General features: G+C 45.6%; 1 protein-coding gene across 3 annotated transcripts in view; it reads left to right on the top strand.

The window, feature by feature from the left end:
- The window catches only part of pde1cb (phosphodiesterase 1C, calmodulin-dependent b), a 149,654-nt gene that overhangs the window by 63,176 nt on the left and 63,429 nt on the right, over positions 1-23,049 (top strand). For all 3 annotated transcript variants that reach the window (XM_034105131.2, XM_071206315.1, XM_034105132.2), the window contains one exon: positions 1,597-1,623. In XM_034105131.2, the coding sequence (XP_033961022.1) occupies positions 1,597-1,623 (27 nt within the window). The remainder of the gene's footprint in view (positions 1-1,596; positions 1,624-23,049) is intronic.

Raw genomic sequence — 23,049 nt, 5'->3', positions numbered from 1 at the left:
CAGGCAGGAAACGGGGGTGAACACTTTACACAATAACACCCAAAGACAAGAAAAACACCAACACAGACAAAACTACAAACGTGACATAACATGAGAATCGTGATAGAATCGTGACAGTGTGTGTGTGTGTGTGTGTGTGTGTGTGTGTGTGTGTGTGTGTGTGTGTGTGTGTGTGTGTGTGTGTGTGTGTGTGTGTGTGTGTGTGTGTGTGTGTGTGTGTGTGAATTGAGCTTTTAGTACAGCTGTTATCTCTTCATAGAGGTGTGGGTCTGTTTTAGGCCAACTATAAGAGTAGGTGTGTTTAAATGTGCAAGTACCCTGTGTGTGTGTGTGTGTGTGTGTGTGTGTGTGTGTGTGTGTGTGTGTGTGTGTGTGTGTGTGTGTGTGTGTGTGTGTGTGTGTGTGTGTGTGGTGTGTGTGTGTGTGTGTGTGTGTGTGTGTGTGAGTGTAGTTAAGTACGTTGGTTGTCAGGGGGTGGAGTGGTGTGTGAGTCTGCATGGGTTTTTTGCATATCATTATGCCTCTCTTAAACACCTAATCTGCATAAGTGATTATAAGCATTTGCTTCCTTATACATTTACAGTAGGAACACAACACTCCGAACAACTATGACTGTGTACAGTATGTTATCCCTCATCCAAAACATGGAAAGGAAACAACCAGTGCAAATGCAATGCAAATAAAATATACTTATTTACATAGAACCCTTCGCCATATATCTAGACATTTCAGGTGCAGCAGAACTCTCCTGGCTGCTTATCTTGGTTTTGTAAGAACATAACTATAATGATTGGGTGCATTCTACTAACATCACTGAAAACCACCTTGTGCCATGAATAGAGGTGTGTTTATTGTTTAGATAATAGTCCCTAAAAAATAAGCCTCTTTCCATTCCAATTTATTTAACTAAATGTGTTTACCAAAGAGTAAAAAGAAGGAATTTTACATCACGAGTGGTTCAGGGTTCCCGTCTAAAAAAATAAACACCATTAAGGCAGAACCAATTGTTGTATATTTAGAGCCAACTATTACAAAAATATCAAGCTGACAGCGACATGTCAGCCGACCGGCTCTGTGTGTGTGACTACAAATAAAGAGACAGGTTTGACAGTTATATGCTAATAAAGCACATTGGTCCATGACTTTGATGGGAAGCACTGATGGGTGAAACAGAGCTTGATAGTGGACAGCCACCTGTATAAAGACCCTGAGGCATCTGAGGCATGTTGGGTATTAATCTACTGAATTGTAAAAGTTGCTTGATGATGATATGGTGAACAGAATATTAATTTTCCATTCAGTTTGTTGTATTTGATTATCATAATGCATTCATATGTATGCATTGTGATTCTTAAGTCAAAGCAGGATTTCCCCTGAGAATAAAAGCCGACTCATACATCCGATAGAACATTTTAGGAACAACACAAATGTGGTGAATGCAACCAATGATCTGAAATAAAACTCAGGTGCTAAAGAGCGAATCTGGTGGTATGGATGGTTCTTGCATGACTGCAACATTGTCTTTAATGTCTGTCTTTGTATTTCAAATAAGAGTTACGTTTGCTTCATCATCGACATGTTTGTTTTTTCTCTCAGGCGCAAGTACAAGAAGACATCCCAGAGGTAAGACCTGCTGCTGGGACACTGGACTTCCTCCTCCTCCCTCCTCTCCCCTCCTTAACACCACCTCCTCCTACTTTCCCCTTGATTTCTTGATTTCCTCCTACTCTCCTACATACCTCCTGGACCTAATCCTGGACCTACGTCTCATTATTCATTGTTGCTTGTTTTGCAGAACACTTTGCAACTCTGTTATGCAAGTGGAGTTTGAATAAAAGTTGCTATTATTATTATTATCATTGTTATCCCTTATTTAAATCCACCCTCATTCCTGATGGTCACAGATCTAAGGGTCTAGGGTTGAGGTGACGTGCAACAACATTAACATTAACCTTTCTGTTGGTCGCTTGTTAGCAGACCCTTTCACACGATGGCAGAGCGAACAGGTACAGGCAGGGGCCCATAATGATAGCCCTATAGTTTAAATCTACTACCCACACATGAACATATGGAAATGGATTACTATTTTAAAAAAATAAATGTATTATTAAATGTATTTAGGAACCTATCCATGTGATTTTTAGTGGGGGTCGACCTCAAATCCTCTAGGGGGGTCCAGGGGCATGCCCCCCCGGTAAGATTTTATTTTGGAGTTAAATGCATCAATCTGGTGCATTTTGAGGGGAAAATAAAGAGACTACATCTATGGAAACACCTATATTAAACAGAACTGTATACATTTCAATAATCATAAAATCATGGTCATAACCAATAACATACAATTTCCAATATGAAAAAAAAAACTTGTTTATCAAGTTATTTTTGGTTCATTTATAGTTGTGAGTGTGTCTGTGCTCCTGAATCAGCCTCTCCTGTCTCCCTCCTCTCCCCCCTGCTCCTCTTTGAGGCAGCAGCAAAGACTAGTTTTCTCTAAAGTGTATCTTACCTTTTTTTCACCTAGTTAACTTTTTATTTATTTATTCATGCATATTTACTAATCACATTACATTTCATTTAGCTGACGCTTTTATCCAAAGCGACTTATAATGACCGATTACAGGGACATTCTCCCTGGAGTAACTAAGGGCTAAGTGCCTAACTCAAGGGCACACTAGTGGTGGTGTTCCTGGCGGAATTTGAACTCACAGCCTTCCGATCTTCAGCCCACCTCACTATCCATTAGACCAGGCATCCTCAAAGTACGGACTCCGGTCCGGATCCGGACCGAACCACAACTGTCGCTGGACTCTGAGCAAATTATGCTTTTCATATGTATTATCTGTATTATCTGCGAGACATCGCCACAACGCAACGAGTCAAATGATCCGCTTATGTCCATAGACTGCAACAGCGCTCATCGGACATTTATGAGAGAAAGTCTCTAATGTCCGAGTGCAAGTGAATGCGGCACAAGATGCACGTCATGTAACCCCTCCCCCGGTCCTGGCGCGAGCGTGGACATATGATTGGTGGCGATTTTAATTTGAACGGGACGGCGCAAAACGAGAAGCATTCGGACCCCAAGCACTGAAGGAATGAGGGTATTTGCGGTCTACACTGACAGAGAAGAGACTGTCAGTTTGGCTTGTACTCAGCATTTAATCAAAACGCACTAAAGCTGTTGATCTTAATACGTTTGTGAGGCGTTTTGCTGAACAAAATGGTAATCGCCGCATTCAGCTGTAATACTCGTCAACTTGATGCTCTGCTCACGGATGAGCATACACAACTATTAAGATGATGACCTTACGTGTGTAAATATATTTTTTTTCTTTGAGGGGGTCTGCCCCCAAAAAACTGTTTTAAGTCCTGAGAAAGTCAAATAAGACGGTGTGTGTAAAACTACACTGCCCAGCCAAAAAAAAGTAACCACTTTGATTTAACTAGGCCAGTAGGTAAGGACATTCCACTGGATAATAACTGAAGTATAAAATAATGCATGACTGAAGTGATGGAGACCATGTTGAAGGCAAACACAAAGAGGAAATAACAGGTCAAATCAAGCAAATCCCCCTCTCAGATTCCACAGCAACCAGAAGAACATAAATACTGGCTGGTGATTTGATTAATCAGCTTTGTGATGGAATAAAAAAATGCACAGTGCATTTCCTTAGCTGTGGATGAGTCCACTGACACCACTGTCAATGCTCAGTTGCTGGTGTTTGTGAGTTTTTATGAGGGGGAGTTTGTTGAAGATGTGTTGGGCCTGACGAACCTCAGTGGACACACAAGGGGGCAAGACATTTATAAAGCAATAATGGGAATGCTGAATGAAAGAGGGTGCAGCTGCCTTTATTCATAACTGTGCAGCTCTTACACTGCGACTGAGGGGTCAAGCACAGACACAATAACAATGAAAACTGCTGCATACAGATTATTTTTGTTTTTGCAACCTCGTTTTAAGAATCTTGTTGCAATTGTTTTAAAAGTTTGAATGACCATAATAAATGGACCTTTGTCTTATTGAAACATTTATTTTGGACCTTTAAGATTTGTATTTGAGTACCCCTGCATTAGACCAATCACTACCCTCTCAAATGGAAATATGTTTACATAAATGGTGACCAACACCGTTTGAGACCCCACTGAGAACTTAGACTAAGCTAACTATCTAACGTAAGAATAAGTAGGATGAATACATTGTTTTTGCCTTTGTCATGGAACTCTTTGACTGTATGAACACGATGAAACATCCCTAAACTTATCCTTAAATGGTGGCATGGGTGGTAAATGTGCAACACAGTATGTTCTCAGTTTAAGTTTCATCAACAAATCCTCCACCAAGGATGCTATGTTTTGGTTTGGCTGTTTGTCTGTATGTCAACAGCATTATGGGAAATACAGGACCAACTTTCAAGGAACTTGGTTGAAGGGCGTAGCATGGGCCAAGGGAGAACCCAGGATGGAGCAGATCTGGATCACTCATTATTTTTCAATTATGGAAATGGCATTGGCAGTGGTCTGCGCTCTTCAAGTGCCCTTCTGGTTAACAACATCTGGAACTATCTAACTCTAATTATCTTTGTGTTGTAATTGCTTCCCAGATAAAGCATGAAAACATAATAGGTTGGGGTAGTGGCACTCTAATGTTGTTTCCTAGCATTTTCTTGCGAACTGTGGGATTGCCGCACAGTTGGAGTAATTGAACGCAACTCTCATCATGCTACTTATTGGCACAGTGTGTGGTCGTTTGGAGTGGTATAGAGTGAGCTGTTGGAAACTCACTCTCTCTCTCACTCTCTGTCTCCCACTGGCGCTGTCTCTCGCTCTCTCTGCTGGGTGGGTGAGTTCCTGTGTGGAGGAGCGGGGTGATTGACAGCTCCATATGCGCCTGTGTAATTACGGCCGAGCTAATTGGCAGAGAGGAACACTGGGACACTGTCATTACTGACACACCAGGACAACCCCTCACACATGTAGATGGAGGGAGAGATAGCCCTCTTCTCAGAGGGAGGGATGGCAGAGAGGAGTGTTTGTGAGGAAAGGGAGTTAAGAGAGACTGAAGAAAGGCGGTTAAGAAAGAAAAGAAAGTCTGTTTAGGTCTTTGTTTGCGTGTTTTACGTGGGTTTGGAAACAGTTTGCCTGTTACTATTTTGGTAAAATAATGTTGGATCACATGGTCACTAATGTGATATTTTAACAATCAACATGCTAAGCCACATAGTTACTGTTGCTATGCCTGACAAACTTTTCATTCATGCAGAGCACATGCATTGTACTCCTTTTCTTTCTGGTTTCCTTTCAACCTTTAGTCCTTGATTCTAGACAGATGTACAGAGAACAGCAAGCTTCTTGATTATAATAATAATAATAATAATAATAACATAGCACCTTTCATACAGGGGATTGCAGTTCAAAGTGCTTTACATCAGTAAAAAACAAGACATCAAATTAGTGTAAAACAAGCTATGTCTTGCACTTCTTAAGCTATTTATAACGGCTGACAGTCAATATTGAAATGAGACCTGTCACTGGCAGGTTATATTAGTTAGCTAGCTAAAAGGCTAACATCATCTCTATACATTATTTGAAAACACTGACTTATTTTAAAATGAGAAAAACCTTTACAAGATGTCTTAAATATGCACTTTGTGGCTAAGTCTGTCTCAATATACCTGTCATAGAAAGTAGCAGCATCCTAACTAGTAGATGCTGGAGTTTAAACTTTCTAAAATTAATTGAAGAGAAGGACAAAGTCGTTAACATTGGATGTGTGTCATCTTTTTATTGTATACCCGCTATTTATGGTTGTTAAGCTGTGATTGGACAGGGTATGGTTTTGGTGAACGGTCGATTCAAAATGTGTCACTTCTCTGACAAATCTTGACCATGTGCTTCTGAAATTGCCAGAGAGCAATTTAATTCAATCAATTTTCCAAGACAAAATACCAACCACTTCTCTGATGTTTACAAAAAAGGGATTGATCTCCCAAGCATCACCACTTAAAGTGATTGTTCACAGACAAAGCGACAAGTAGATGGTGTGTGCGCCTCTTTGTATTCCCTGACAGGCGCCTGAATACTGCACTGAATGAAACAGCCTTTTACTTAAGCCTGTAAATATGCTACACTGGTCACTCCTTGTAGCCCTGCTTTCTAAAAGCTTTAAGTGTTTTGCCATCTGATCCAGGCAAGCCTCCAGCCTTGGCCAGTTGCCAACTCTGTTGAGTGTGTGTGTGTTTTTTTGTGTGTCTCCCTTCTCGCTCCCAGGGCTGCTATGTTTGCTCAGGCTCCAGTCTTTGAGGCTATGCAGGGCTACGATACATGTTTATAGTGGCAGTAATGACCCAGGCATCTCCAGCCTGGTCTCCTCCACTTTGCTCCATTCTTCATCCTCTGAGGAGCGTACTAAAGGATTGCACTTCTTACAATGTATTTCTCAAAGTGCCTGCAAAGACAAAAAATGCATCCCTGACTACATGTCATATCATATTCGTGCTCCTGTGCTATTTGCACCAATTCAAAGGATCCAGTTCTCATTCATAACACTCCGTTCGATGTCTCACTATGGGATGCGCCTCATCGCGGAGCAAACAGAAGCATCAATCTCATTACGCCAATCCTGATTGGCTGGTGATCTTGACGTCAGCGTCAGGGGAAATCACCCCCTATAAGTAGCTTGCGCCACAACACATGCGTCATTCAAACACCTCTTCTCGCTTCAGAGCACATCTCACAGTAGCCGGGCAAGCTTCACGGTCCACAGACTGAACCCAAAATACCATTTCGGTCGACGGGCGCTCGCCGGCTACTCCTTCTGCTTCGCAGGAAGACGGTAGTACTAACGCCGTTAGTACTTAAAAATCGACCTCGCCCTTCTCTACGAGAAAGTAAGGTAGGTCCGATTTTTTCAAGCTAGCAGCACACCTGTTGCGAGCTCGCTCCCTCTCTACCGACACCACGGTAGCGAGGAAGTTTTTCTTTTCTCTTCCCCACGGAGGGGAAAAGGATTAAAAAAGGAGCATACTGCCATACCAGTCAGTATTCTCCGGGAATAAAAGACCCACACCGTCCTTTTTCTCCGGATTAAGGACAAGGTGGTAATACCTTTTTTCCCGTCCCACCTGTCGAGAGCGGGCCCTCTCCACGCCACAAGGCGACAAGGATGGACGCCCCTCTCCCTCACACCAGAGGAGTCAGGGACTCGGTGGCTCGACTCTGCGGCTGCGGGTTGAAGATCTCGGGCACAGACAAACACCAGGTCTGTTCGTCCTGCCTCGGGCTGGAACACGCCCAAGGCGCTATCGACAACCCCGGCTCATGCGGACATTGTGTCCGCTTCACAGTCAAGAGCCTCCGCCGACGGCTAGCGAGACAAGCTAGCCTGTCGGAACAGGACCCCCCCCATGTCCATGGACCCGCCGGCCGGCAGTCAGGACACGGGGGCCTCCGCCACAGAGAGCGAACCCCTCTCTGTGTCGGTCTGGGGCTCATTATCAGCGATGGCCTCAGAACCGGTGACGACAAGACACTTTACCAAGCTGGGGCTCCCGGTTAGACCTCACCATGGTCTCACCCGCGGAGGATGTCCTCGAGTTGGATTATGAGGAGGACGATGAGGAGGACGCCCTGGTGTTCCTCCTGTCCGAGTCAGATGAACAAGAAGAGGACACCTTCATGTCATCGGCCCAGGCTGCAAAGCCTGGAGCGAGGGCTGCTCTCCCGGGCGACAGCACACCAGCTTCGCCCGGTCTGAGCATGGACCTGCAGGCCGTGTGCAAACGCGCTGCGGTCAGACTCAATGTTCCGTGGTCTGAAATGGCCAAGGAGACCTCCAGGTCCCGCTACGAGGGGAAGCATCTTCCCCAAACAGCGGGCAAAGGGAGGCAACTCCTCCCGGTTTTTCCAGAAATGTTGGATGAAGTGTCGGTCTCGTGGAGAGACCGGCCCTTCAGCAACAAGGTCCCAATCCAGGGTGCCTCCTCCCTGGACTGCGATGGAATGGAGAGGTTCGGCCTGCTCCGCATAACGCCCATGGAACCGCTGGTGGCGAGCAGGAACCCCACGCTGCCAGCAAAGGTGGACCGCTTTCAGTCTACAATGACTGAAAAGTCCTACAAAGCGGCAGCGCTGTCCGCCAGGGCCCTGAACGTGTCCTCGCTGCTAACCGCCCACCAAGCGGAGCTCTGCGAGGACCTGTCGGGTAGCCCGGGAGCAGCCACTCTGGACGAGATGGCAGCGGTCACGGATATTTGGAAGGGTCCAGCCGCTGCCTTCGCAGCAGCAGTCCTTCACCCAAGCTGTCTCGAACTCTGCTCGGTTTAAAGCACCGGACAAGCAGAGGTCGCAGCCCACCCCGAGTCCCCAGCCCAGGCTGGAGACAAGGGCAAGTTGGCCGAGAAAATCTCCGGTTCCGGCTGCAGCTCAGGCTCAGCCAACCCAGAATTTCGGCCAGCAGTCGAGGAAGAAGAAGCGAGCGGCGTGACAGCCCCTCCCTCTCCCCTCCGTGAATGTGTTCCCGCCGCCTCGAGAGATGCCTAAACACCATCCTCAAGTCCGCACAAACACATGTCACACATTGATTGATTCCTCTGTCATAAAACATTTGCCGCTGACGCATCCAGGCTTCAGGCCGAGGGCGCAGCTCAAAAAAATGAAAAGAAAATCAATGAAGCCAATAAACAGCCCGTCAATTGTTCCCCTTCTGAGAGCAGCTACGGCATCTCTCAAAAGGCGGATTATTGGCGGGTCTGTGAAGGCACCACTGCCACGCGCAATGCCGGCTGGGGCTTTAAGGGCACCACCGCCACGCGCATGCGCAGTGCCGGCTGGGGTCGTGAAGGCACCACCGTCACGCGCAGCTGGAGCCGTAAGCGTGACATCTCAGCTGTCTCTAAGGAGCATACAGCAGGAGATACTCACAACATCTGCCTGGGCTTCTCAAAACAGTTACACCTTATCTGTTTTCACAAGCCCAGAGAGAGTCAACCCATATTCTGGAGAGAGAGGTTCTCTCTCTCCTAGAAAGAAGGGTTTTATCTATAATGCCCGCCGAGCAGAGTCAGATTACGCAGACAAATGTCCTCGTAAAGCACCCGCTCAACATGGGTCTCATAATAAAACTAAACCCCGCGCGCCACGGCGTGCAGAGAGTATTGGTTATTATGTAATGCGTAGTGGCACTACATCCAACTTTTCTAGTGCGGTGCTGTGGTGACCACGGAAGGTGGTCACCACGGACGCATGTCAGACAGGCTGATAGGGTATTTACGAAGGTCGCCCGGTGAGAGGTCTCTAGAGCAGAGACCTCCAGCGGGCGCACGTAAATCACCCGGAGCTTTTAGCGGTGTTCCCCACCCTAAAACGCTTCCTGCCTTCTCTCAGAGGACACCATGTCCTCGTGAGGACAGACAACACGATATCGTGTATGAACCGCCAAGGGAGGTTGCGTTGTCTCCAGTCACACACACTGGCACACAAACTGATCCCTTGGAGCGGCAGACGTCTCCTCTCTCTGAGAGCGACACAGGTACCGGGAGTGATGCACCTCGGGACAGAACTACTGTCCAGAGGTTCACCACTCTATGCAGACTGGACTCCGCTGTGGGTGCGTTACGGCGGAGCCGTGTTAAATCTGTTCGCATAAAGAAAAAATGCTCAATGACAGCTGTTCTCTTTAATGCACGATTTAAACACACTGTTAGGCGGGGACGCACTCGTACACGATTGACCTCCGGGTCCTCTGTACGCGTTCCCACCCCTGGCTCTGTTACCCCCAACTCTGGCCAGAGATTGCAAAACAAGTGCAATTCACTAAGATCTTTGCTAAAATCAACAATGAAATCATAGCGTATTCCGAGAGTTGGTGGAATTGAAGTGCATTTATAAAGGTTGTCACGCCTACACTTTCCACTGATCATGGCTGGAATGAATTATATTTATTTTATTTTGTCCTCTGCTTCAAAGCATGGTATTTCTTCTTCGGCAGTCTGAAGTTGTACGTTCAAAATGACAACACCACTTACATACTGGATTATGAAAACCACAATACTGTTTGTCCATGTCATTTTTAAATGCGTAAGGTTTCGAGAAATACCCCTTGTCAACAAGAACCTTGAGTGCATTGTAAGCTTAGTCGATGTAGTGTGTCATTCAATGTGCATACACATACCAACAAAGGAACAAGTGAATGAAAAACATAACCACATCTCATGAAAAACAGAGCAATGGAGATGAGGACAGAAATCATGAGGCTGAAAGCCACAAGGGGAAAATGTAACTCTAATGTCAGTAATCAGGGACCGAATCTTTTCATGCATTGGCCGCCTTTCAAGAGCAGCCCATTAGATGCCATTACCCGAGCCCCTCTGTCTCTCTTTCTGTTGTTCGTGGCCATCCGTCACCAAAGCTACTGGGCTATTGAAGATGATTCAAATATGCAACAGTGCAATACTCTTATTGGTTTTGCTTTTGGATTTGCAGGCTACAGACCACAACACAATTGTGTATTGAGCAATAATGACCAGAAATGACAATGGAAGTAGAGTTGATGACGGGCTCTGTATAAAATAATGAGAAGAATATTCACGTCATGGTTACTCGGGCAGGAATATCACTCATTAGGACTAATTGATAAAAAAGAGAAAGACAATTATATTCCACTTTAGGCCTTATTGTTAGTTGTTGGTGTATTTATAGTCATAGGTAGTTAGTTAATAGTTAGAATTCGTCTAATGTTCTGCCAAACAATTTTGCATTTCACAATGGCTGACGATGATCTCTGTTAGAAGTGTTGCAGAATACAATAGCTGAGAGCCTGTAATACAATGTTTTTATCTGCCAAACACTTATTTAACAAAGTATTGCATGGAGCAAAGTTAGACACACCTTTAAGTGGTATCAAGTTAGTGTATTTAAATACAAATATTAAGTTATTTCATTGTAATAAGGCAGTAGTTCTAACATGAGATACTTCTTACAGCACCTACAGTATAGCTCTTGCGCTTCTAAGGAGTAAACAAGCCAGACCGAGCACCCTCTGTGGCGTAGTCAGTGGTGTCAGGATAAAAAACTAAGAGTGACCGTTCCTCATTTAAAAGTCTGGATGTTTAGACAGACCGCAGCAGCTTTAAGGCCTACATTTCAGCCATCAGTGACCCGTTGTTTCTTCTGTAATAGTTTTCTAGTTGTGGTGATGAGTTGTGGTTTGTTCTGTTTTTTATTCTGTTCTCAAGTGCAAATGTTGTGTGCTATGCTGCCAACTGCAGCAGTAAATCTATTGTTTTGTTATCAAGTTATCAAATTATAAAACCATTCTTTTGGGAGAAAATGTTGTGATCTTTGGGTTTCCTATTCTCGCTGTGGTCTGCGGCACAAATACACTAATGATTATACCTCTTTCTTTTTCTCCTCCTCTCTCCTACTACCTGATGATTAGAGGGGTAATTGCCCAGCTCAAACCAATTTCCAAGCTTGGGCTAATTACAATCTTCTCAACCGATCTTTTTTTTTCTCCCTTTTGCTTCCCCTCTGTTCCACTTCAGGTGCTCCTTTCTTTTCCGAGCTAAACGCCTCAGTTAGCACGGTTCACAGTTTTCTAAAGCATGCAGGTGCCGGGAGACACCCTTCAGTTTGTGCATTGAAACAAGTGCACAAACCAAAAACATGATCTGGTACAGGTAGTTCAAAGACGTATACAACATGTGCATGTACGGAAAAACAGCTGCTTGTAAAAGCCGAAAAGTGATGGATTTTCTATTCAGAGCAAACAAAACCACTCAACTGCTGCACACAATGAGGCAAAGGACTTTAAAATGGATTTTTCTTTCTCTGCTTATCTTAAAGTAACATCAAAATGCACAAGTGCTGCTTTTTCTTTTGGTTACAAAGGGCTTCTACACTGATTATATTCTCCCTCTTTTTCTACCTCAGAAGGACACTATTGAGCTAAGTGTATTGTGAGTCTGAAGATTGATTACAAAGACCTAAATGATAGGCTTTATCCTAAATTGAGAGTACGGCGGAGATGAGAAAAGAGACGTCACAGGCTTTCTTGGGGCCAGCCCCGCTCACCACAAGCTTCCCTTCCTGCCGCTTCCAGAAGATAATATTGCAGATTTATGGTGCAGATTGTCTCCTTCATCTGGTTGTTTATATCCATCCTTCCTCCAACCCCCCCTGTCTCTCCATCCACCTCCACCCTGATCCCTGCTGACTGTTTGTCCAAGGTCGGCGGAGAGATAGAGCAGGAATGTGTAATTATTTCCGAGTGTTAGTTTGTGTATAAAGAGCAAAAATATTTTGTCACACTGAAAATGAAAATGCGTCCTGCAGTGTTTTAATGCATGTGTTCTCATATGTGAGGCCTCGCAGCCATCTGTGTGTGTGTGGGTGTGTGTGTGTGCGCTTTTTTTCTCCATTCAGCCTTTTACCATCTCTGTCACGGATGAGTGAAGGAAGCAGGACCCAAATGCAGATAACTCTTGAGAAACCCTTTATTCCAAGGATACAGACAAACACAGAACAGAACACTCTCCAGTGAACTCCGTCACCAACAAACAATGACCCAACACTGAACACAGACAGAGACAAGACTAAATACAAGAAGGGGTAATCATGACAACGAGAAACAGCCGGGCAGGGGAGGAGAAACACAAGGACAACAGGTGAACACAATCGGGTAATCAGGGAGGGAAACAGACAGAAAGCAGACAGGCAGGAAACGGGGGTGAACACTTAACACAATAAGACAGGGCCGGGCTCGAGGGCGAAGACCGCGGCTCTCAGGGGGCCGGGCTCGAGCCGGTGTCGACCGGACAGGATCAGGAGGCCGGGCAGGAAAGCGCTGATGGACCCGTTCCGGAGATCGGGCAGGACCCGGTGTCGGACGGACAGAAACCGGAGCCGGTCGGACAGGCTTTGGCAGGATCCCCCACGGAAAAGGACCAGGAGTTGGCAGGAACCCCGGCGAGACCGGTGATGGACATGGGGCTGGCAGGGCCCCCGGTAGCACCTCCAACGGCACGGGATATAGGGTTGGCAGGACCCCCGGCAGAAGAGTCTTCTGCGGGACCTCCAACGGGACAGGAGAAAATGTTGGCAGGACCCCCGGCAGGGGAGAAGACGGCGGGACCTCCAACGGCACAGGACACAGGGTTGGCAGGACCCCCGGCAGGGGAGTAGACGGCGGGACCTCCAACGGCACAGGACACAGAGCTGGCAGGACCCCCGGCAGGGGAGTAGACGGCGGGACCTCCAACGACACAGGACACAGGGTTGGCAGGACCCCCGGCAGGGGGAGTAGACGGCGGGACCTCCAACGGCACAGGACACAGGGTTGGCAGGACCCCCGGCAGGGGGAGTAGACGGCGGGACCTCCAACGGCACAGGACACAGAGCTGGCAGGACCCCCGGCAGGGGAGTAGATGGCGGGACCTCCAACGGGACAGGAGAAAGGATTGGCAGGACCCCCGGCAGAAGAGTATTCTGCGGGACCTCCAACGGGACAGGAGAAAGGGTTAGCAGGACCCCCGGCAGGGGAGTAGACGGCGGGACCTCCAACAACACAGGACACAGGATTTGCAGGACCCCCGGCAGGGGAGTAGACGGCGGGACCTCCAACGGCACAGGACACAGGGTTGGCAGGACCCCCGGCAGGGGAGTAGACGGCGGGACCTCCAACGGCACAGGACACAGGGTTGGCAGGACCCCCAGCAGGGGAGTAGACGGCGGGACCTCCAACGGCACAGGACACAGGGTTGGCAGGACCCCCGGCAGGGGAGTAGACGGCGGGACCTCCAACGGCACAGGACACAGGGTTGGCAGGACCCCCGGCAGGGGAGTAGACGGCGGGACCTCCAACGACACTTGCGTAGGGGCTTGAATAGGGAATGGAGAGGGAACTCGAGTGGAGACTTGAGAGGGGACTCGAGAGGAGACTGGAGAGGGGACTCCAGAGGGGACTAGAGAAGGGAACACGAGAGGGGATTTGAGAGGGGAACTAGAGAGGGGACTCGAGGAGGGACCAGAGGAGGAAACTCGAGAGGGAACTCGAGGGGGAACTGGAGAGGGGACTCGAGATGGAAACAGAGAGGGAACTCGAGAAGGGACTACAGAGGGGACTAGAGGAGTAACTAGGGAAGGGAACTCGAGAGGGGAACTAGAGAGGGGACTCGAGGAGGGACTAGAGGGCCTAAAGGAGGGACTAAAGGAGGGAACTCGAGAGGGGAGTCGAGGGGGAACTGGAGAGGGAACTTGAGATGGAAACAGAGAGGGGACTCGACCAGAGACTAAAGAGGGGACTAGAGGAGAGACTAGAGGAGGGACTAGATGAGTAACTAGAGAAGGGAACTCGAGAGGGAAACTAGAGAGGGGACTCGAGGAGGGACTAAAGGAGGGAACTCGAGAGGGAACTGGAGATGGAAACAGAGAGGGGACTCGAGAAGGGACTACAGAGGGGACTAGAGGAGAACTAGAGGAGGGCCTAAAGGAGGGACTAAAGGAGGGAACTCGAGAGGGAACTTGAGATGGAAACAGAGAGGGGACTCGAACAGAGACTAAAGAGGGGACTAGAGGAGAGACTAGAGGAGGGACTAAAAGAGTAACTAGAGAAGGGAACTCGAGAGGGGAACTAGAGAGGGGACTCGAGGAGGGACTAGAGGAGGGCCTAAAGGAGGGAACTCGAGAGGGGACTCGAGGGGGAACTGGAGAGGGAACTTGAGATGGAAACAGAGAGGGGACTCGAACAGAGACTAAAGAGGGGACTAGAGGAGGGACTAGAGAAGGGAACTCGAGAGGGAACTGGAGATGGAAACAGAGAGGGGACTCGAGAAGGGACTACAGAGGGGACTAGAGGAGGGCCTAAAGGAGGGACTAAAGGAGGGAACTCGAGAGGGAACTTGAGATGGAAACAGAGAGGGGACTCGAACAGAGACTAAAGAGGGGACTAGAGGAGAGACTAGAGGAGGGACTAAAAGAGTAACTAGAGAAGGGAACTCGAGAGGGGAACTAGAGAGGGGACTCGAGGAGGGACTAGAGGAGGGCCTAAAGGAGGGAACTCGAGAGGGGACTCGAGGGGAAACTGGAGAGGGAACTTGAGATGGAAACAGAGAGGGGACTCGAACAGAGACTAAAGAGGGGACTAGAGGAGGGACTAGAGAAGGGAACTCGAGAGGGAACTCGAGAGGGAAACCAAAGAGGGGACTCGAGGAGGAACCAGAGGAGGGAACCCGAGATGGGACTGGTGGCAGCTGGGACCAGCTCTGGGTCTGGAACCAAGGCAGCTGGGGTCGGAACCATGGCTGCTGGGGCCAGAACTGGGGCTGAAACCATGGCTGCAGGGACCGGAATTGAAGCCAGAATCATGGCTGTTGAAGCCAGAATCCTGTCTATAAGCTCCAGCTTCGACGCCAGAAACACGGCCGTATAGGGCGCTCCCGGAGCCGGGACCATAGCCGCTGGGGCCGGCCTCGGAGCCGGAAACATGGCTGCGGGAGCCTGCACTGGGGCAGGAACCATGGCTGCTGGGACCGGGACTGGAACCATGGCTGCTGGGGCCCGTACTGGGACTGGAACCATGGCTGCTGGGGCCCGTACTGGGACTGGAACCATGGCTGCTGGGGCCCGTACTGGGACTGGAACCATGGCTGCTGGGGCCCGTACTGGGACTGGGACCATGGCTGCTGGGGCCCGTACTGGGACTGGAACCATGGCTGCTGGGGCCCGTACTGGGACTGGAACCATGGCTGCTGGGGCCCGTACTCGGACTGGAACCATGGCTGCTGGGGCCCGTGCTCCTTGTCTGGCCTTGCGACGACTCTTCTTAGCAGCCGCCTGAATACTCCGTGGGCCTCCATAAGCCTGACGACTTCCAGCACATGACTCCAGAACAGGAGCAGGAACTGGGGAAGAAGCAGAGGTTGACTCCAGACGGAACACGCCGAGACGTATGGTGTCAGGTTGGGAATTGGGAGGTAGGGGACTAGCATGCCTGGAGCTAGCAGACCGGGAAAAAGGTTTGACCTCAACGCTGCCCAAAAAGTCCTCCACCCACTCGGGGAGCAACTCCCTCAACCAGGGCCTTGAGGTTACCTCCTGGCGTGCCGCAGAAATAACTGACTGCCTCTCTTCAATACTGGAGGCATATCGAAAGTCATTCCTCAAGCATGTTAGCTTGTACTTCACCTCGTACAAACTGTCTGATGGTTATTCCAAGGATACAGACAAACACAGAACAGAACACTCTCCGGTGAACTCCGTCACCAACAAACAATGACCCAACACTGAACACAGACAGAGACAAGACTAAATACAAGAAGGGGTAATCATGACAACGAGAAACAGCCGGGCAGGGGAGGAGAAACACAAGGACAACAGGTGAACACAATCGGGTAATCAGGGAGGGAAACAGACAGAAAGCAGACAGGCAGGAAACGGGGGTGAACACTTAACACAATAAGACAGGAAACCCAAAGACAAGAAAAACACCAACACAGACAAACTACAAATGTGACATAACATGTGAATTGTGACAATCTCACCTCATTCATCTCTAGCTAACCTAGTCATGTTGATCCTAGTGGGAGTTACAGGTCTTACATATAGTGTATTCAAATACCTTCTGTGGCCCACAGCCTCTGTCACAACCAATGTGAAAAACCACTTCTGCAAAATGGACTTTTCTTGCTAAAGCAGGAGATGGATCTAGGCAATGTTTATATATACTCAGCTTCCAAGTGCTGTGAAAGTAGACTGCAGCATGGTATGAGCACTCAGGAAAGGAGCTCGCAGTGATCTTGCATGTCCACTACTTAGAGAAAGGTTACATTGTGGTGTTAAACTTTATTGTGTATGTTTTTTAAGTGAACGAAGGCACCAGAGTTGGAGTGGGTGGATGGAGGGTGTACACACAGCAGGACCTTGACACAAGGTTTGGCCTGCTCAGTTACGACTGCTATTCTTTAGGCAACAACAACATTTCTTAAGGATAGCGAAAGATTGTTGTCAGATATCTTAAATAGTAACTTTTCTTCATTCAGTGTAGTGTTTACACCTTCTGATAACATAAAAAGTATTGTCTTTGGTTGCAAATTAAATACTAGCTTAAAGAAAAGTAATTATTTGGAGGCAAGGTCAGATCAAACAGGTTTTCAAGCGGCAAACTCTGGAAGTCAGGTTGCGTTAAGGGGCGTTGGCAAGGCCAAGTGGATGGCAGCTGGAATTTAAGATTCACAATGGTCTTCAGAAACGTATAGTATGGGTGACGACTTCCATATTTGATACAGTTTATGGTTATGCAGTTTATCATGTGAAACCTTGGTTTATGTGCATCAATGTGGTTTCTGCATTGAAATGGATTTAGAGGAATTCTTGGATTGGTGGCCAGCAGGTGCAAAAATCCATCCAATCGAATATCACCACATGATATGTTCCCAAACTTCTGGGGTATAGGGAATGTGGGGAGCGGTGTAATAAAACGTCACAAATACTATCAAACAAACAAACCATTATGAGGTTTAGAAATGATGGTATATCTCAAACAACATATCTAAAGACAATATAAGAGTAGAGTGAAAGGTAGTGATGAACCTAAAGGGATTATCGCCTCCTGAATGTACAGCTCTGCTCAGATTTGAAGAGCTTTATAGAGTTTCAGCTCAGCAGCTCTTTATTTCTCTGACTGCTCTCACAGTGTCGTTCTAGGACGCTTAAAGAAAAGCAAGCATTCAGCTACCGTCGGATGGTAGCCAATAGAGGCTTGATTAGTGATGTGGTGCTTTGCAGCATGATGCTGCTTAGCTGTTATCTAAACAGTTGATAGTGAGGGACTTGGCATCGTAACGTGACCACATGTTGGTTTGTCACTTGGAATAAAACTCCTTTGTAAAATACAGTATGTAGAGGTTGATAAACACTTCAGTTGTCTGCTTCTGTTTGTGTGTGTTCATGTGAGAGTGTGACATGCTTGCAAACATTCATCTTCTTTTTTCTGTGTGTCACTTTAATGCATGAATTGCCTTGTGTGAGGATGTGAATAAGACTGCCAGTGTTTTCTTTAGAGGGATGCTGGGAGGCACAGCAGTGACGCGGTTAGGTGTCTGTTTCCTGTCACGGTCCTTTAAATGCTCCTTCAGACACGCTGGACTAAACATCCTCTCTAGAAAATAAACATTGAGTACAAAGGTTGACTTTTACACAGTTACACTCATGGTGCCTTCACTCTGTATGCCTAACACATATTGTACTTCCTCTGTCATGTTTAATATCATGAGACCTATGGTATGTCAGACACAACACAGTAGGTTTTAGAGAGAATTATTCTTTGGAATTGTTGAACAAAGACGTGCTGTTACATTAGAATTACCTGAAGAATATATCGAGGATTAAAAAACTAATGTCTCAACAGGAATTGAGAAAAGCTTGTCCATGCTTTTATTTTCAGTAGACTCGACTACTGCATAGTGTATTCACAGGGCTGACAAAAAAATCCATCAGAAAACTGCAGCTGATTCAGAACGCTGCTGAATCACATCAGTCCGGTTCTGAAATCTCTACATTGGCTTCCAGTCGTCCAAAGAATTGATTTTAAAGTACTATTGCTAGTTTTTAAATCATTACATGGTTTAGAACCAAAGTATATTGTTGAACTCCTGCATAATTACGAGCCATCAAGGTGCCTCAGGTCTTCTGGGACGGGTCTGCTATCGGTTCCGAGAGTAAAAACAAAACATGGAGAGGCAGCATTTAGCTGTTATGCCCCGACACTCTGGAATGAACTACCCAAATCATGCACGTCCGCAGAAACGCTTACTATTTTTAAATCGAGACTAAAAACATATCTCTTTGCCGCTGCTTTTAATTGAGATGCTCATAATCGAACTACAGTATGCCTTTTAAACATGTATTGTATACCTGTGGTGTTATTTTATTATCTTTGCTTTGTAATGTCTGTTGTAAAAATTGTATAATGTGTTTTTAATGTATTATTCCTAAAAAGTCTTTTAATTTGTTTTGTAAAGCACTTTGAATTGTCGCATACAGAAAAGTGCTATATAAATAAACTTGCCTTTCCTACATTATACTTCATCACAAGTTGATATTTAAAAGGTTAGATCTTTACATGATGAAGGCCGATAACAATATATCTGATAAAAGGATTTTTATTTTCCACAAACTCATTACTCAACAGAACCATTGTATGCACTGCCTATACAGTAAATGCCACAACGTGGGAGTGATGTCACCAAGAAGACAAGCAGTGTGGTGGTACTTTTTTGCCAAAGGGAGTCCTTCAGTCAGCCTGGACCTTTAAAAGTTATTACTGTGACGAATACTACTTTGGTGCAGAACGACTCATTACCGTGTGTATTGTCTTTGTAACCCCTTAGCAACCGGATACACACACCATGGGACCAACGCACAATCTGATGCAATGTTTTATTTTGTGCCATACAGTACTCACACAGATAGAGAGAAATACAGATTTTTTTAAGCATTTAGTGTTAAATTACTATCTATTTTCATACAGCTAAAAGAGATATGTGATATGATGGAAAGTGTTTCTGTGCATAAGTGTGTGTTTCAGGTGAGGGGGGTCTTCTGTTACACGCTTCATTAATATTGCCTCTTGTATCTAACTGAGACTTGCTCTCCCAGTCCGACAATCTGAATGTAATAAGTGGCCAGCGTGCTCAACAACCCTCTCATACTGTTTGTATGAACCTCATGAAGCTTAATTGAGTCATAAAAAACAAAATGCTAATTTTGCCAAGTATGATGTTTCATGGAGACATTTGGTGTTTCTATGCCTATGTCTTCCGTGCAATAATCATGGTTTCCGTGCATTATGAGGGGAATCGTGCAATTTAATTTATTATTTATTTATGTACATATTCCCTATCATGTCTATTTAAGTCCCATTTCTTGTTTTTATATTGTCTTGTTGTTTTTATATTGTCTTGTTGTTGCGCGTTGGCACCGTGAGTTCATATTGTAATTCCGTTGTACATGTACAATGACCAATTAAAGATCTTATCTTATCTTATCTTAAAGGGCAAGTATGGATTGAGTGGAATGACCTTTTTCTCTACTTAAAATGTGAAATGTTTTATGGTAAGAAGATAAAGAAGCTTGTAACTAGCCTGTTAACAAGATAAACTATGAAGAACTTGTAGCACATTAGCATTTATAAAATGTATTTATAATAACATTTTCAAATGTTCTTTCGACATGCTGCACGAAACATCCTTCCAGGGAAATATACCTTGAGTAGCCAGTAGTTCACTTCATAGCGACTGTGCACTGTGTACCTAACTCATATTTTACACTTTTATATTCTAATATTGGATGAGAATAATTTAGTCTTGAAAAAAAAAGTCCCACTTCACATACTGTCCACACTAATACATATATTTAATCTAGAGATGCTTTTGTCTAAGAGCTACTTTAAATAGATGAAATAGTGCTGACAGCATGTTTTATTTCTGGAAAGCTGATGCTGTTTTTTGCTTTTCCTTTTAAATATCTGACAGTATATACCCAGATGCCTCTTCAGAAGACATTTTTAAGTATTAATGGTGTGTATTTTAGGGTGGATTTGCGTTTTTTTTATTGTAAGAACTTGAAATGACAGTCTGAAGAAATCTCAGACTTCACAAGAGCTAAACTGCCCAGTGGTTCGAGACATACTGCAGAACATTTTTATTTTAGTGGAAAATGATTTTGAGCGGTACATATAAAGTAGAAATGATCAATGGGAGAGAAAAATAAAATGATTGCTTTATGCTTTACAACCTATTTAAATGATTTCTCTACAATATGAATGACCTATCTAGTCTTTTGAAGGAAGAGGGGGTTTGAAACTGTACCAATAACTATATGTTCTCCTCAGTTACATTTCCCTTTCCATTTGGAGCTGGCCATTATGAGGAAAGCTCATCATAGGGTTGTGCTTTTCAGCATATAAGGAACAGCAGTGAATATATAGCTGCACACATAATACCCAAGAACATATGGATAACAAACCATCAATCCCTTGCAATCCCACTATACATTTATTATGATTCATATTTCACCAGGGGCAGTTATGGGTTCCCAGATGCTGAAATGCCCATAAGTGAGGCACTCCAGCTGGACTGACTAATGGTTCATTGGATAAAGGCTGGCGGTTGCCAGGCCTTTCTATATGTGTGGTGGTGGCCCAGTTGCCAAAACAAGAGCACTTCGATGTCCTTGTTTTCCCTGGGTTGAAGGACAGACCACTGATGACCTCTCTTGCCACTTTTCAGCTTTTATTGATCCATCCTTGTGGTTTGTGTGTTCATGTGTGTGACAAGAACAGAGACCTGCTTTGTCTTCACAGTCCTGCCTCTCTTTGTACCTCATCGTGGAATTACACTGAATTATCTCTACCATGTACATATCTGTTCCCATAATAGGACCATCAAGGTTATTCAGTTTACACAGGAGCTGTCATCCTCACAGTAACACCCATAGTTGGCTATCACTACATCTGGATTAATGTTGTATTTACCTTGATAGACTCAGGGTATTATGCACAATCCGTTATGGTTCTGGCTTAGAGTCAAAAAGATAATCTAATTGAAAGTGTTGTTTTTTTCTCCCTCTCCTATTTCATTATGTTAGCTCAGTAACCTGTGTGTGTGTGTTTCTTTGTGTGTGGTGTGTGTGTGTTTGTGTGTGTGTGTGTGTGTGTGTGTGTGTGTGTGTGTGTGTGTGTGTGTGGTGTGTGTGTGTGTGTGTGTGGTGTGTGTGTGTGTGTGTGTGTGTGTGTGTGTGTGTGTGTGTGTTGTGTGTGTGTGTGTGTGTGTGTGTGTGTGTGTGTGTGTGGTGAGTGTCCATCCCACAAGTCACCGATGGCATATTTACTTTGCTTCAGGGGATGGCGATTACCTTTACAGTAATTGCAGTATAAGGTTATGTCAGCCCCCCCCGTGCATCTATCAATAACCTTCACATCTGCACCTCTCAGGGCCTCTGAGTCTTATTTATCTCCAACATGAGAGACTTAAGTCAACCATGAAAGGACAGTCAAAGTCAATTGTGACACAACACCCTGGAGTCCCACTAAACATTGAAACCGTCTTACATTGTCTTATGGCTCATATATTCCTCTGCTTGCAGTTGTTATCACGGAGCTCTGTGATTCACAATCGTTTTGTGTTCCCCCTCACACATCATTGTACTCTGTAGCCATTAGCAACTCTTAATAATTGTCCATGCGCGCAACTTTTATAACTTCATTTATGAATCCATCTTTGGACTGATGCCCACTTATTTATTCACTTGAAAACCTTATCTAGAGATATGTAAGTTGGCTGCAATCGAAGTTCCACAAACTTTTCTTTTCACGCCTAGAACAACGTTTAAAATGATCAATTTCATTGCAACATGTAACATGCTGTCAGCAATATTATTATGGATGTGTTGTTTGAGTCATACAATGTCTTGGTGCTCACCTCAAACCCGCATCTTATCAGTCCACTTTTTGTTTGCCTCTTTTGTGCACAACACACACACACACACACACACACACACACGCACACGCACAAACAAAGAGGCACGCCTGGAGTGTCTTTGTTTCTTGTATCCTTTATATGCGTAGTACAATGAATGCTCCCTCCACTGACCGAGAGTAATTAAAATGAGAAAAGCATGAGCTTGAACCTGTGTTGATGGATGACAATATTTTGGGGGGGTACATTTTCAATCTTTTGTATATTAGGGGGAAATGTCCCTGGTGCCCTGTAAGGCATACTGGAGAAATTGTGCCAGAAAATTGGATGTTATGTCCTATTCAAATTGCTTATTAAAAAAATCTTAATCCCTTCTTAGAGGCTAGAAAAGATAGATACACAGTATTTATTAATGACAGGAAAAGGCCTTTTCATTGCCAGAGAGTTGCGAAGAGCAGACCAGCACACATAAGCCAACAACTCCCTCCCCCAGCACTTCCAGAATTTCAGTAGAAACACTGTAAGTCTTTGCCCACAGAGACCCCTCATACAACAATAATGCCCTCCATAGAGACTA

The sequence above is a fragment of the Pseudochaenichthys georgianus genome, chromosome 17 (genome assembly GCF_902827115.2).
Source record: "Pseudochaenichthys georgianus chromosome 17, fPseGeo1.2, whole genome shotgun sequence".
Classification (NCBI taxonomy): domain Eukaryota; kingdom Metazoa; phylum Chordata; class Actinopteri; order Perciformes; family Channichthyidae; genus Pseudochaenichthys; species Pseudochaenichthys georgianus.
Note: the sequence above shows the minus strand (reverse complement) of the source record. Positions and strands in the feature narration are given on the sequence as shown.